Source organism: Carassius gibelio, chromosome A9 (genome assembly GCF_023724105.1).
Source record: "Carassius gibelio isolate Cgi1373 ecotype wild population from Czech Republic chromosome A9, carGib1.2-hapl.c, whole genome shotgun sequence".
Lineage (NCBI taxonomy): Eukaryota > Metazoa > Chordata > Actinopteri > Cypriniformes > Cyprinidae > Carassius > Carassius gibelio.
Window position 1 is genome coordinate 22868683 of NC_068379.1, and position 14459 is coordinate 22883141.

General features: G+C 36.5%; 1 protein-coding gene across 1 annotated transcript in view; it reads left to right on the forward strand.

The window, feature by feature from the left end:
• The window catches only part of LOC128019997 (low-density lipoprotein receptor-related protein 1B-like), a 199717-nt gene that overhangs the window by 94567 nt on the left and 90691 nt on the right, over positions 1-14459 (forward strand). The window contains exons 17-21 of the mRNA XM_052606482.1: positions 1064-1180; positions 3616-3696; positions 4990-5160; positions 9911-10090; positions 13673-13873. Of these exons, the coding sequence (XP_052462442.1) occupies positions 1064-1180; positions 3616-3696; positions 4990-5160; positions 9911-10090; positions 13673-13873 (750 nt within the window). The remainder of the gene's footprint in view (positions 1-1063; positions 1181-3615; positions 3697-4989; positions 5161-9910; positions 10091-13672; positions 13874-14459) is intronic.

Consider the following 14459-nt stretch of genomic DNA (forward strand, 5'->3'; position numbering starts at 1 on the left):
GTGCAAAATCTGAGAGGTAAAAGAATCCATTCTGTTAGTGGCATCAAAATTGCCCAGCAAGCCATGGTTCCCAGAAATTGTGGAAGTGCTGGCAGCCCCTCCGTGGATTATCACGCTGAAGAGAGACCTCCTCTCTCAAGCAAAGGGAATGATATGGCAGCCCAACCTAGAGTCATGGAATCTTCTAGTCAGGCTGCTCGATGGAGCTCGCCAGTAAGACATGTGCTTTTTCAGTGCTTGTTGAACACTATCAAAAGGTGTCTTTTCGTTAAACATTGAGAAAGTTGCTTTCTACTCTGTTTAAAGCAAAGGTCATAACACTGCATTTCACTTGAAACACCGGCTGGGACAGAGATGCTTGATACATGCTTGCTGTGACCTATACTTGCGTTTATATTGAGCACTCAAGACAGTTTCAGCTTCTCAGAGCAGCTATTTGTATACTTTGGAGAGCAACAGGCCTGCCTGTGTCCAAGTTAAGACTGTCGCACTGGTTTGTCTATGCAATTGCTTTTCTACAGGGCAAACATGCTACTGGGCAAAACTTAAAAGTATAGTGCACAACTCAAGGGGGTTGAAACTTTTGTTGTTGTTATCTTGTTAATTATTCTGTTAATTGTTTTGTTTTGTTTTGTTTTTTGAAACAGCACAAGAACACTGGGTAAGAAGGGAAGCCCTTCTGTCCTTTTGTAATCAGTTCTTATGAAAGTATACTTTAAATAATACATTTAACAACCTAAATTAAAGTAATGCATTAATTTGATTTAAGAAACTACTCCGTTTGTTTTAATTATATAACTAAACATTTTTTAATTGGTTCTGTTCTGTAAATGTTTGTTTTTAAATTATTTTTGTTTTATTTCTCCAAGAATAGTATGAATTTTATTTCCAAATGAATAAATAAATGAAGTGTTAATGCAGAATCAGACTAAAAAATTATATTAAATATAATTTTTATTATTTACTTATTTTTAGCTATTCATATCTCAGGTGGTCACTGCTAAATACACTAAAAGTCATGAATAATCAAATTAACTTGTTCCCTTTATCATTTTGTCTATAGCCCAGCCATGTCGGGCTGGTCAGTTCACCTGTGGTAACGGTCGCTGTGTACCAGAAGTGTGGCGCTGTGATCAAGATGATGACTGTGGAGATATGTCAGACGAGTCCACTTCCTGTGGTGAGTCACTGTCCTACTAGATTACTGGCTTGTCAAATTTGACTGTGGTTAAACTGGTGAATCTGTCAGCTCTGTCATCATGAAACTGCTTTTTTTCACATGGCCATTCAGAGCAGCACATGAATGCTGGGAATGCTGGGTAAGACAGGTAGCCCTTTGAAGAGGCTCAGCAATCTCAGTCCAAAAAAAAAAAAAAAAAATCCTTTGTCATCGGTTCTCATGAAAGTAGGGAAAGAGTATTTTTCCCCTTTATACTTGGAAAAAACTTACTACTTAATTTATTTCACCCTTAAAAGGAGTTTTTTCCTTCAATTTTTCAAATGTATTCTCAGCCAGATACAAAGTAAACAAACTAAATTCATGTTTTTATCTTTATTATGATAATGGGCTAATCTGGCTACCATTTATATATAAAGTTGTCTAGCATACCATCTCTAGATCTGTGTTTTGAAAATTGGTGCTTGTCCTGTTTTTTGTTGACTATGCACAAAAATCACCATTTCGAGTATCTGGTTCTTTGTGTCCCTGGGGTCTCTGTACATTGATATGTACATTAAAAGTTCTGTGTAAATGCATATTTTCATGGTGTGTGTGTGTGTACAGTATATATATATATATATATATATATATATATATATATATATATATATATATATATATATATACTTCTCTTTCATGTCATTTTAACTCCCTCAAGCACTAAATAAAAAATTTGCCACTGGACGCTGAAAGTAGTGATTGCCAAAGTCAGGGGACTGGAACACTCTGTTGTGAAATTTAGAAGTAGGATTTACTCCTGTCAACAATAACAGAAACATATTATGAGAATACATTTTCAAACACATCTTTTATTTGTTGACTGGCCTGTAATCTTGATTTGTAACAGTCTTCTCCTAGATTAGCAACTCTCTGAATGATGGGCTTTCCCCTGACTTCTAAGAGTTCTTATTTGTGCCGGCAAAGGTTTTATTTGTGAGGGAGAAAGTACAATACCCTAAAAGTAATTTGGCATCTGTTATTTCTGAAATCTCACAAGCTCAGTTTACAGTAGTTTCGGAGATGTCACCCAGTGGAGCAAAATTGCTTTTAAGAAAAAGCAAATGCTGCCTACGCTCATATTCAAGCAATTGTTACTTCATTTAGCATTAATTTTCACAGGTTTCAACCAAATTATCATAAATATGGCCACCTTTTGGCGACTTTATAATTGCTCAGTAATGAAGGAACATAGATTTGCTTAATTTCAAAGTGTCAGAAGCACACGTTTTCGTGCATTTTGTTCTTGACTCTTCCCTCAAAAATTAATAAAAATAAAGAGAGAGAGAGAGATCTTGATTAAAACACATTCTTAGCATTTATATGTAAATGTATAAACTGTGATCTATTCTATAACAAGAAGTGTGTTCATTCAATCCCCTCAAGTCATGAGTCATGAGTTATTAACCTTGGGCCCATTTAAACAGCACTTAAGACTAAAATGCTCCAAGGGAACTATCAATGTACATGGTGATGTTGTGAGGGTTTGGTTTCATCCGTGGAAATACCTGGTAGACTGTGTGGAGGTTTCATGACTGAGCTGAGAGACACTTTAAAGAGAAATAGATGTTCTTCCTCCACTGTGTGTCATGTCACCTTTCCTGTACACAAATGAGCACTGAGTATTCACGAAAAGGTTAAATTCAGTACAAGACTAGATACTTATGAGTTTGTGTGGATTGCATTCTTCAAAATACTTGTAAATGTGCCATTTTCTTTTTTTCTTTTTTCTTTTCATAAACTATTCTATCCCAAAAAAAAGAAAAAAAAATTAAGGTCAACTTTTTACTGAAGGCATTGTGATCCATAGGTTAATAGCAAAAGCTGCAGTAATTCATAATGTTGAAACAATAACCTTTTGATATCTTTAAATCAACGCTGTAGTAAAGCGCACAAACCGTGCTATGGTTGATGTGTTATTGCTTCCTGGCAAGCTCTTATTGCCTCTGACTGTTTTCCACCGCATCTGTGAGGTCTCGTTTTCCATTGTTTGTAATTTCTTTTCATTACCCTTAGCAAGAAAATAGCAATAATTCACGGTGACATTTCACATGACCTTCAGGGTGTTTCTTTTTCTGCAATACTGGCTGTGAACCCCCCATGGCATGACTTGTGTTAAAAAAAAGTGTGGTGCACTGCAACAGAGTAGTTACCAATTCAAACTTGTAAGAAACTGTGAAATTTCCTGAGGACAAAAGAGCCTCCAAATTTAATCTATTTGCATGACAGGGCAATTTGAGCCAGGACAAACTTCTTTTGCAATTTTCCAAAGCTAAAAGCTAAATGAAAAATGGGTTCTCTTCTCCAGTGCATCAAAGAGAAAGTGATGTATTGGATGGGGTTCAAACATCAGGGTTTTTGTGGCAAACGTTTCTCACGGACTTTCTTTCCCCTTACAGCATTTTCTACCTGTGAAGCCCTCAGCCAGTTCAGCTGTGCTAATGGGAGGTGCATTAGCATGAAGTGGCATTGTGACTCAGGTGAGTGTGTCTAGAAGTAAGAATATACTTTACCATTTACTTAATCTTCCATATGGCATAATGATGTACTAGCCTATTTTCTCGGGAGCTGATAAAAGAAAGTCCGGCACTTTAATTCAATTAAGTCCATTGATCCCGCTGTCCAGTCTTTTTTGTCGTGCAAGAAATTAATCTAATTTATAACCATTGAATATTCCGATTATTTTATTTGAAATATCTCCATTTGAGATCAAGGAGGGTGTAAAATAACAACCCTTTATAATTTATTTCCAGCCCTCAAGGTGTTCAATATGTTATTGCCTACATGCAATACTCAATAATCAACAACAGTAAAACTTGATCGTATTATTATTTTTTTCTTATTTCTTTCTCGCTCTCTTTTTTTCTCAAATGAGAGCATTCAGATAAGGGCAGCTTATGGAGATGGTTTTTCTTATCCAGGGACAGGGCTTTCAGATACCTTACTGATTTTTCAGCACAAAATGAAGCTTGACATAATTTGATGGCCTGAAGACTCTAATTTTAAAAAACTCCTGTAGTGCTATCCACTGTTTTATCACTTCAGTTCCTATCATTGTGCAACAAAGCATGAAGCACAACAGGGTTAAAGACCCCCTTAAGGAAAATGTGCCATTTTCTTGTACCAAAGTGTTTTTTACAATCATAAAATCTTATAATAAATATATATATATATATATATATATATATATATATATATATATATATATATATATATATATATATATATATATATATATATATATTGATGGAGCGACACTATTTGTGTGACAATGCATGACAAAAAACACACACAAAAAAAATCAAATTTACACTGATGTTCAAAAGTTAAAGTAATTTTTTAAGAAATTCATATTTTTTTTCCGCAAGGATGCATTAAATTGATCAAAAGTGACACACATTTAAAATGTATTTACACAATTTGTCTATTTCAATTAAATAGTTATTTTGTATTGTCTATTTACCAAAGAATCCTGGGGAAAACAGTGTTTATGGTATTAATATTAAATATTATGGTATAATATTAAAGAATGTTTCTTGAGCAGAAAATCTGCATATCCTAATTTCTGAAGGATTATTTGACACTGATGACTTGAGGAAAGTTCACATTCTAGTAAATATATTGCAATTGAAATATATTGAAATTGATTTTTTATTTTATTTATTATAAATAAATCCTACTGACTGCAGCATATGGTTAAAAAGTCTCTATTATAATTAATGAAGTTATTCTGATACTAATTCTGCATGGATGTAATGTGTTTGTGATTGTAGATGATGACTGTGGAGACAACAGTGATGAGGCGGGCTGTGTCCACTCCTGTGCTAATGGCCAGTATAAATGCACCAGCGGCAGGTGTATTCCAGACCACTGGGCCTGTGATGGGGACAATGATTGCGGGGACTTCAGTGATGAAAATGTGACTTGTGCTGGTGTGGCCCCTGGTAGGACATCACATTTCTCTCTTTTGCCCATCTTATGTTTTTTTTTGGTACAACTTTTAGGGCATTTTGACTGAGGTGGACGATTCTTATCGAATCGAGATCTGTCTGTTCTATTACTTTTGGTTGGTATGTACAGTATGTGTCAGTTGGATATATTTTGTCATTGTGCCTTCTGTGAGCAGTGTCTTTAAATTCATAAAAAGATCCATTTTGAAAAACTTAAATGAAGGCCTCTGTGTTCTGTTCCATTTGATCATCTGTGTGCAGCCTAGATTTGGTTGTTAGATTCTATTTTAGAGCCATTGTGCCAAATGCGGTGCCAGTAAAATGTAGCTAGAATCTAACCAGAAGTGCAAGTAGTAACATAACATTTAAATAAAAAAATGGTCAAATGCAAATAAGCCGTTAATGGTATTATAATATATAGCAAATGATCAGAGCAATATTACCGCCACAGACTGAAAATCAGCTTGTATTTGTAATCGTTACTGTAACTTCAGAGTATTGGGTGCATGTGGAGAGGTCAAATTTCCCTGTTACAGTAATTAAAAACACATTCGTGTTCGTTTCTGTACACAAACAACTTAACCAACTTACCAAGTGGTTTCCAGAGAATCTGTATAACAGGACTAATTAGCAGACTTGCAAACAGCCGAACAATAGCGATCAAGTCAGTGTTGCTCGTAATTGCCTTGGCGCAATGTCCCTAATTTGAGGAACACAAGTTTAAAACGGTCTCTCTTTTTCTTCACTTGACAGATCTAATCTCATCTAAACTCACTAGGGAGCAACCTTACAGATTTGAATCTTTTAATCTGCTGTAATTACCTCTGAAAGATGAGGCAGAGTCCTCCCATGCTTTTAGCTCACCAGCTTGTCACAGAAATGTTGGAGCCATTCATCAAACGGGCTCCTGACGGAGGTCCTCAGTTCCTGTCTGTCTCTGAGGGTTTGTCCTGCTTATATCCTCCCAGGGCATTGTATAACACATGCTCTGTGTGTGTAAAGTAGATGAGACACTGCTAACTCTCAACATTAGCCTTAAGCAAAGAAGGGGGGCCCTTTAGTCTTAAGGGTTTGTAATGTTATCAGCTGTCTTTTTCAGGAGGCCATTTCTTGTTTGATGGCAGGCAGGGGATTAAGGTGGGTTTGGTGTATGTAACACATTTCTGAGGTATGTATTTAACTCCTGCCACTTGGCATGGTTAAGAATGAATCAGAAACATGAGGCAGGCTACAGTAAAAAAAAAAAAAAAAAGCCTTTTTTTTTTGTACTCGTCTTACTCTTGAAGAAAGTCTCGCCCCTGTCCTTTGAGTTGAAATCGCACATTTTAAAGTCTTTGCCAGTGTCGGAGAGAATATTTAAATATTTATTAACTTGACAAGAGGAAATCTTAAAGTATACTTAATAAAACTCTGCCAGTTTAACATTATTAAGGCTAGCTGTAGCCTTAGTAGTCTGATGTGAGAGCATCTGTGAGCTTTAAAAAACTTTTCTTTTCTATTTGCCTTGCTATTTTTAATCCTGCCATGGATTGTGCCATGGAATGTGCCATTATTCATTCTTTTAGTACTTTTAAGTAATGAATTTTGTTAGACAAGTGTTCTTCCTTTGGCAATTGATGAGATAATTTCAATATTTTTATTTTCTATAAGTGGCGTAAATTCAGTTAATTTACTCTCTCTAACAGTTTAACAGAATTGTTGTTGTTTAAATCACCCAAAATGACTGACTTATCAGAGTCATTTGTTCAGGAATAGGGCTACGCTGGTCGTCGCCTGCAGTGTTAATTTCGTTGACGAAGACTATGACGAAAAATATTCGTCAACTAACCTTTTTCACGGACGAAAACTAAATAAAAACTAAATAAAAAGTCAGATATGATGACGAAAAACGTGACGAAATATAACTGACACTTTAGTCAACGAATAAAAATGAGACGAAAATATATGGGCGGGACGAATGGAGAAGAGATCCAATCAGAGCGAATCTTTGAGGGTAGGTTGATCTATGCAGAAGCAGCCGAGCCATTATAAAAAGCCGCTGCAAATGCAAGCGCCACAGCTAAACAAACGCAGCAGCAGTTACACAGAAAAGAGAACAAAGATGAGTTTGCAGAAATTCGCACAGTTTCGAGGACGTTTTCATAACAGTTAAGTTGTTTACACAGGGAACTACACTGCGACCTTTTGAAATGCCATTGCGACCCAAATTTTTATGGGGTCGTAAATGTATCACTGATTATTTTTGTACCTACTTATGTGTAATGCTATGTTTTAATATGAGCATTTATTAAAACAGAAATGTGTAAGAATACGTTTTATAACGTGCTCCAAGCATTCAACACATCAAATTGGCTTCAGCCCCGCGCTTCGGGAAAGTTGAACTGAGCAGCTGGTTACTCCCGCAACACTGAACCGAGTTCTCCTTCAGGACGTTTGCGTCCTCCTGCACCTGAACGAACAAATACAAATCGCATTTTAAATAAACATAAGAAAAAGAGCGAAAAGTGAAAGAGCTCAATTCAGCAGCGCGGTGTTCAGGGAGCAAGCAGAGACGCGTCTCAAAGTCTTCTTGCTTTTGTACCGACAACAAATACATACTAAATATGTCGAAATACCCGTCTTGGAAAGTGTGTTCGAAAAGGTCTGTAGTTGTGTCTTCAGTGAAAGTAAAGAGTTGGAAAGAAATCGGATGCGTATCTTTATAATGGATGCATTTGTCTCTTAAAGTGACCGCGCCTAATTTACTAGCTCTGCTGTCAGTGTCTTTAATGTATGAAAATGAAAGTAAATCACTCACTGCTCTTGATTAAATTACTTTGTAGTTTTAACAAGAATTTATCCAAAGTCAATCCAAAAATCAGATAGAATAGATTATATTGTTTTACTAGTGACTAAAAAATACAAAAAAAAAAAAAAAAAATGATTAGGGACCTGAGCATGTTTTGCTTAAGCGTTTCTTTCTTTAATTGCTAATACAACCTTTTCACACCACAGACTGAACCAAATTAAGCATTGCATCAGACATTATCAAGATGAATTTGTTGTTCTGACACAGTTTAACCCTGAGTTATTGTCATATTTTATTACCAATTTCTAAACTACAGCAGATAAACTGTGATATTGTAAGAAACGTTGAAGGTGTCTGAATACATTTTGGTTTGATTGTGTATTTTATTTTACAGTGAAGACTATGCAGTGCTATTTTAAATGAACAAAAACAAACTTAAAAAATGTAAACTTTGTGTAAATATCACAAATAAAGAAATAGAATGAACATACAATACAAATATAATATAGGTGGTTGTCTATTTCAATAATACTGTACTTCATCTTGAAAGAATGTCATATGCATTGCATATCATTCAGGACGAATGCATATCTTTTTCAGAGAGCATGTATATTTTTCATTGAGAGCAGGCCTTATGTTTATTTTATAAATACCATTCCATAACAGACTGATGGAAACATTTAGTCAAGTCAACTAAGTTGACTTTGTTCTACTAAAAAAAAAAAACTAGACTAAGACTAAAAGACTTAAGACTAGACTAAGACTAAAACTCTTATGATATTTAGTCGACTAAAACTAGACTAAGACTAAAACATTTCAGATGACTAAAATGTGACTAAAACTAAATGGTGTGTTATTCAAAAGACTAAGACTAAGACTAAATCCGAATTTGCTGTCAAAATTAACACTGGTCGCCTGCATGTGATGATCACTAAAAAGAATTGACTGCATAGAGTCGATTGTTTGGGAACGGAGTATACTCTGGCCGTGCTGAATGTTATTTCCACATACTATAAGGATCTGAGTCATTGGAGTCATTAATTTCAGAATCAGACTACACTGGTCGGCTGTATGTGTTTGATCCCCTTAAAATATCACCCATTAGACTAATTTTTTCAGGAATCAAACTACACTGGTCATTGTTGTATGTGCTTTATTCATTAAAAAGAACCAACTCTTAAGGATCATTTATTACGGAATTGGACTACACCGATCAGGTAGGGTTAGGATAGGTGTTAGGAGAGCTTTATTGTACCAATAAGGTGGCATTCATTTAATAATTTGAGTTAAAATTACAATTCGACCTCAAGTTAATATTGTATACTGTTTTACAATGTACTACAATACTGAGGAGCAGATAATTGCCTTTATTTGCACTTTAATTAACTAGTAACATTTTTGCATAGTGTAAATAGAATCTATAGCTATTTTAAATTGGTGTAAATTGCATCAAATTGCTATTTACACTTAGTTTAAATAGCCTCTATTGCCATGAATACACTGGCTGTGTTATGTGTTTGATTCACTAAAATGGAACTGACTCATTGACTGAGTCATTTGTGTTTGAATTTGACTACACTGGTCGCCCACTAAAACAAAAACATGCTCTTTAGAACCATTTGTTCGGGATTTGAACTACAGTAGTCACTCTGAATGTGTTTTATTTTGTTCCTATGGCTCAGTGGTGAAGCATTGCGTTAGCGGCACAAACGGTTTTGGGTTCAATTCCCAGGGAACACACATACTGTTAAAACAAAAATAATAATAATAATGTATAGCCTAAATGCAATGTAAGTCGGTTTTAATCAACTGCCAAATGCATAAATGTAAATGTAAATAAATGTAAATGTACTGTACGTGTTTTATTCACTAAAAAGAACTGACTCATTAAAATCATTTGTTTGGGAATCAGTATAAACCAGAATCAATCTCAGTTGTTATGTGTGTTATGTCCAGCTTTGCCTCCTGTGGAATGCAGTGGAGAGGAGTTTCACTGCCGTGCTGATGGGACCTGCATTCCTGAGCGTTGGCGCTGCGATGGGGATAAAGACTGTGAAGATGGCAGTGATGAAACAAACTGCAAAGGCGTCAAGAGAATGTGTGATCCCCAGGCAAAGTTTACCTGCAAAAGCTCAGGTAAGCCTACCAGGTGTTCCTAAAAAAAAAACTTTGTCAAAGTTTCTCTGCACTTACCTTACATCTTTTTTTCATGCACTTGACATACAGCTAGTATTTTCTCTTTGTGTTCTATATAACATAAATAAAAACTTTAAATTCTGTGAAGCGGTGGGTGATATTTTATACCTCAATGCCATACTTGAGCTTTCAGTTATAGTTGCCTCTCTCAAATTGAGTCGGATGATAAATCCAGGATGTTTTCCGTTACATGGTGCAATCCTTTGCAATATCTCTGTATATTAGGATTTGTTTTTATCCAGAATGGCTGAGATGAATGATGTGAGACAGAATGATTTGCACTTCACAGTGAGGTATATTTTGCCAACATTGTCATTGTACCATATTCTGAGTTAGATATGACATTAAACTATAAAGGTGAGGTATGTAATATCTGTGCCAATAGCATATACAAAGAATATTAAGACATCTACGGGTTTCTCAAAGACACCTCGGTCTGCTTTTAGTTGGTCAAACTGCCAGTTCAGCCCCTAATTTGCAGCTTTGATTGAGCCAATGTTGCAGTGTTAGAATGGATGCTGGAACGAACAGAGTAAAGCTATCCTAATGCCACAGAGAATCAATGTTTACACTTTTCAAGAAATAAAGCTACAAATACTGTATCTTTCTTGCATTTTTTCCTGCATATTAAGCATAAGTAGAAGAATGTATTGAATGTATTGGAAAAAGTTACACATCTTACCTCTGCACAAAAAGTATTATAATTCTACTTTCTGTTTCTTTTGATCATATTTTGCTGTCATTTGTACCTATAACTAGTTTTTGCTCCACTCAGACCATAGTGGAATCAACCAACATGGGGCTTTTTGATATAGCAGTCACCCTAATTGTAAATTATTTTCTTGAAAAGACATCTACTGTACAGTCAAGCCATAAAAGAGTTTTGTTCCTCTTCCTTTTGATGTAAAAAATTTGTTAAAAAGCAGCAACGTACACTTTCAAGACCACTGCACCTCACACCGAATGTACAGTATTGTTCAAAATAATAGCAGTACAATGTGACTAACCAGAATAATCAAGGTTTTTCGTATATTTTTTTATTGCTACGTGGCAAACAAGTTACCAGTAGGTTCAGTAGATTCTCAGAAAACAAATGAGACCCAGCATTCATGATATGCACGCTCTTAAGTCTGTGCAATCGGGCAATTAGTTGAATTAGTTGAAAGGGGTGTGTTCAAAAAAATAGCAGTGTGGCATTCAATCACTGAGATCATCAATTTTGTGAAGAAACAGGTGTGAATCAGGTGGCCCCTATTTAAGGATGAAGCCAACACTTGTTGAACATGCATTTGAAAGCTGAGGAAAATGGGTCGTTCAAGACATTGTTTAGAAGAACAGCGTACTTTGATTAAAAAGTTGATTAGAGAGGGGAAAACCTATAAAGAGGTGCAAAAAATGATAGGCTGTTCAGCTAAAATGATCTCCAATGCCTTAAAATGGAGAGCAAAACCAGAGAGACGTGGAAGAAAACGGAAGACAACCATCAAAATGGATAGAAGAATAACCAGAATGGCAAAGGCTCAGCCAATGATCACCTCCAGGATGATCAAAGACAGTCTGGAGTTACCTGTAAGTACTGTGACAGTTAGAAGACGTCTGTGTGAAGCTAATCTATTTTCAAGAATCCCCCGCAAAGTCCCTCTGTTAAAAAAAAGGCATGTGCAGAAGAGGTTACAATTTGCCAAAGAACACATCAACTGGCCTAAAGAGAAATGGAGGAACATTTTGTGGACTGATGAGAGTAAAATTGTTCTTTTTGGGTCCAAGGGCCACAGGCAGTTTGTGGGACGACCCCCAAACTCTGAATTCAAGCCACAGTACACAGTGAAGACAGTGAAGCATGGAGGTGCAAGCATCATGATATGGGCATGTTTCTCCTACTATGGTGTTGGGCCTATTTATCGCATACCAGGGATCATGGATCAGTTTGCATATGTTAAAATACTTGAAGAGGTCATGTTGCCCTATGCTGAAGAGGACATGCCCTTGAAATGGTTGTTTCAACAAGACAATGACCCAAAACACACTAGTAAACGGGCAAAGTCTTGGTTCCAAACCAACAAAATTAATGTTATGGAGTGGCCAGCCCAATCTCCAGACCTTAATCCAATTTAGAACTTGTGGGGTGATATCAAAAATGCTGTTTCTGAAGCAAAACCAAGAAATGTGAATGAATTGTGGAATGTTGTTAAAGAATCATGGAGTGGAATAACAGCTGAGAGGTGCCACAAGTTGGTTGACTCCATGCCACACAGATGTCAAGCAGTTTTAAAAAACTGTGGTCATACAACTAAATATTAGTTTAGTGATTCACAGGATTGCTAAATCCCAGAAAAAAAAAATGTTTGTACAAAATAGTTTTGAGTTTGTACAGTCAAAGGTAGACACTGCTATTTTTTTGAACACACCCCTTTCAACTAATTGCCCAATTGCACAGCCTTAAGAGCGTGCATATCATGAATGCTGGGTCTTGTTTGTTTTCTGACAATCTACTGAACCTACTGGTAACTTGTTTGCCACGTAGCAATAAAAAATATACTAAAAACCTTGATTATTCTGGTTAGTCACATTGTACTGCTATTATTTTGAACAATACTGTAAAATCCCACATCATTTTGACAGACTCAGAAACAGACTAAAGTGTGTTCACCTGTTTATCTGATCATGGAGGTGGACTGAACACAAGGAAAGCCAACTGATTTTAAATCCAGCGTTTTCAATGTTGCAAAGTGTAAAAGAACAGCATTCAAATGTTTGAGGTCAGTAAGATTAGTATATATTTTTTATTTAATACTTTTATTTAGCAAGGATGCATTAATAATGCATTCATAATGTGGCAAAAAAATCTATTTCAAATAAATGCTGTTCTTTCTATTCATCAAGGATTCATGGATACAAATGTATTGCTTTCCATAATACATATTTACTGTCTTTTTGATCAAATAATTGTAGTCTTGGTTGGCATAAGGGACAAAAAAAATCTTAAACCTTTGAAGGAAGCCTTAACAGGAAGCTTGGAGGTAGAAATTCAGATGTGTTCATCTCAGAGCAGCCCTCTGACTCCCTCTAAACCTTCATGATCCTGGGGTATTCAGATTGTGTGCTGATCCCCTGTATTTATATGACTCTACTGCAGTTGCTTTGACCTTTATAAAAGTCTTCCCAGTGAGCTAGAAGGCTGAAACTTCACTATGTTCACCTCAGCAGCTCTCTGATTCTCTATGAAATGTTATTTGGCTAAATTGAAAGAAATTTGGAATAGTATATATAATTTGCTGAATAAGCTCCACTGTGTGAAAATTGCATGTTTAATAATAAAAACAAATGTTGCAGTTTTGCTAAAGTTGTTCTCTGAGGGTTAAATAAGCTGAAGCTTCTGTGTGTATCTGACATCATGCCAGTTTGACGTTCTGCCACCTTTAAAAAATTTACCCCGATTTATCTTCATGCTCACCTACAAACAACAAATTAAGCCTGACAGCTTGATTTATATAGCGGCCTGACTGAATGTTGTGTCCCAAGGGAAGTGTATCAGCAAGAGCTGGGTGTGTGACGGCGACAACGACTGTGAAGACCGCTCAGATGAAGAATCGTGTGAGTCCTCCATCTGTAAGCCTCCCACTCAGCCCTGTGCTAATGACTCTAGCACCTGCCTGCCCCCCAACAAGATCTGCGATGGGAGAAATGACTGTGCTGACCATTCAGATGAGGGTCCTTTCTGTGGTGAGTGTCTTTGATTAGAGGCTCATCTGCTGTGTTACTTCAAGATGTGATAAAAATGAATCATTTCAACTCAAAATTTTGATTGGATGAAGCCTGTCTGAAGCCATGCTGAATAAATTTGCACCTGTGACTGCTAATTCTACATTATAATGCCTGTGTTGCTTGGCAACTGTAAACAGAGTTTTTCAGAAATGATTCTGTTTGCATTATGATCTTTATTTCCTGTCTATAACCGCAAGGAAGTCGTGGCCTAATGGTTAGAGGGTTGGACTCCCAATCGAAGGGTTGTGAGTTCTAGTCTCGGGCCAGACGGAATTGTGGGTGGGGGTAGTGCATGAACAGCTCTCTCTCCACCTTCAATACCATGACTTAGGCACCCTTGAGCAAGGCATCGAACCCCCAACTGCTCCCCGGGCGCCGCAGCATAAATGGCTGCCCACTGCTCCGGGTGTGTGTTCACAGTGTGTGTGTGTGTGTGTTCACTGCTCTGTGTGTGTGCATTTCGGATGGGTTAAATGCAGAGCACAAATTCTGAGTATGGGTCACCATACTTGGCTGAATGTCACTTCACTTTTCACTTTCAAAG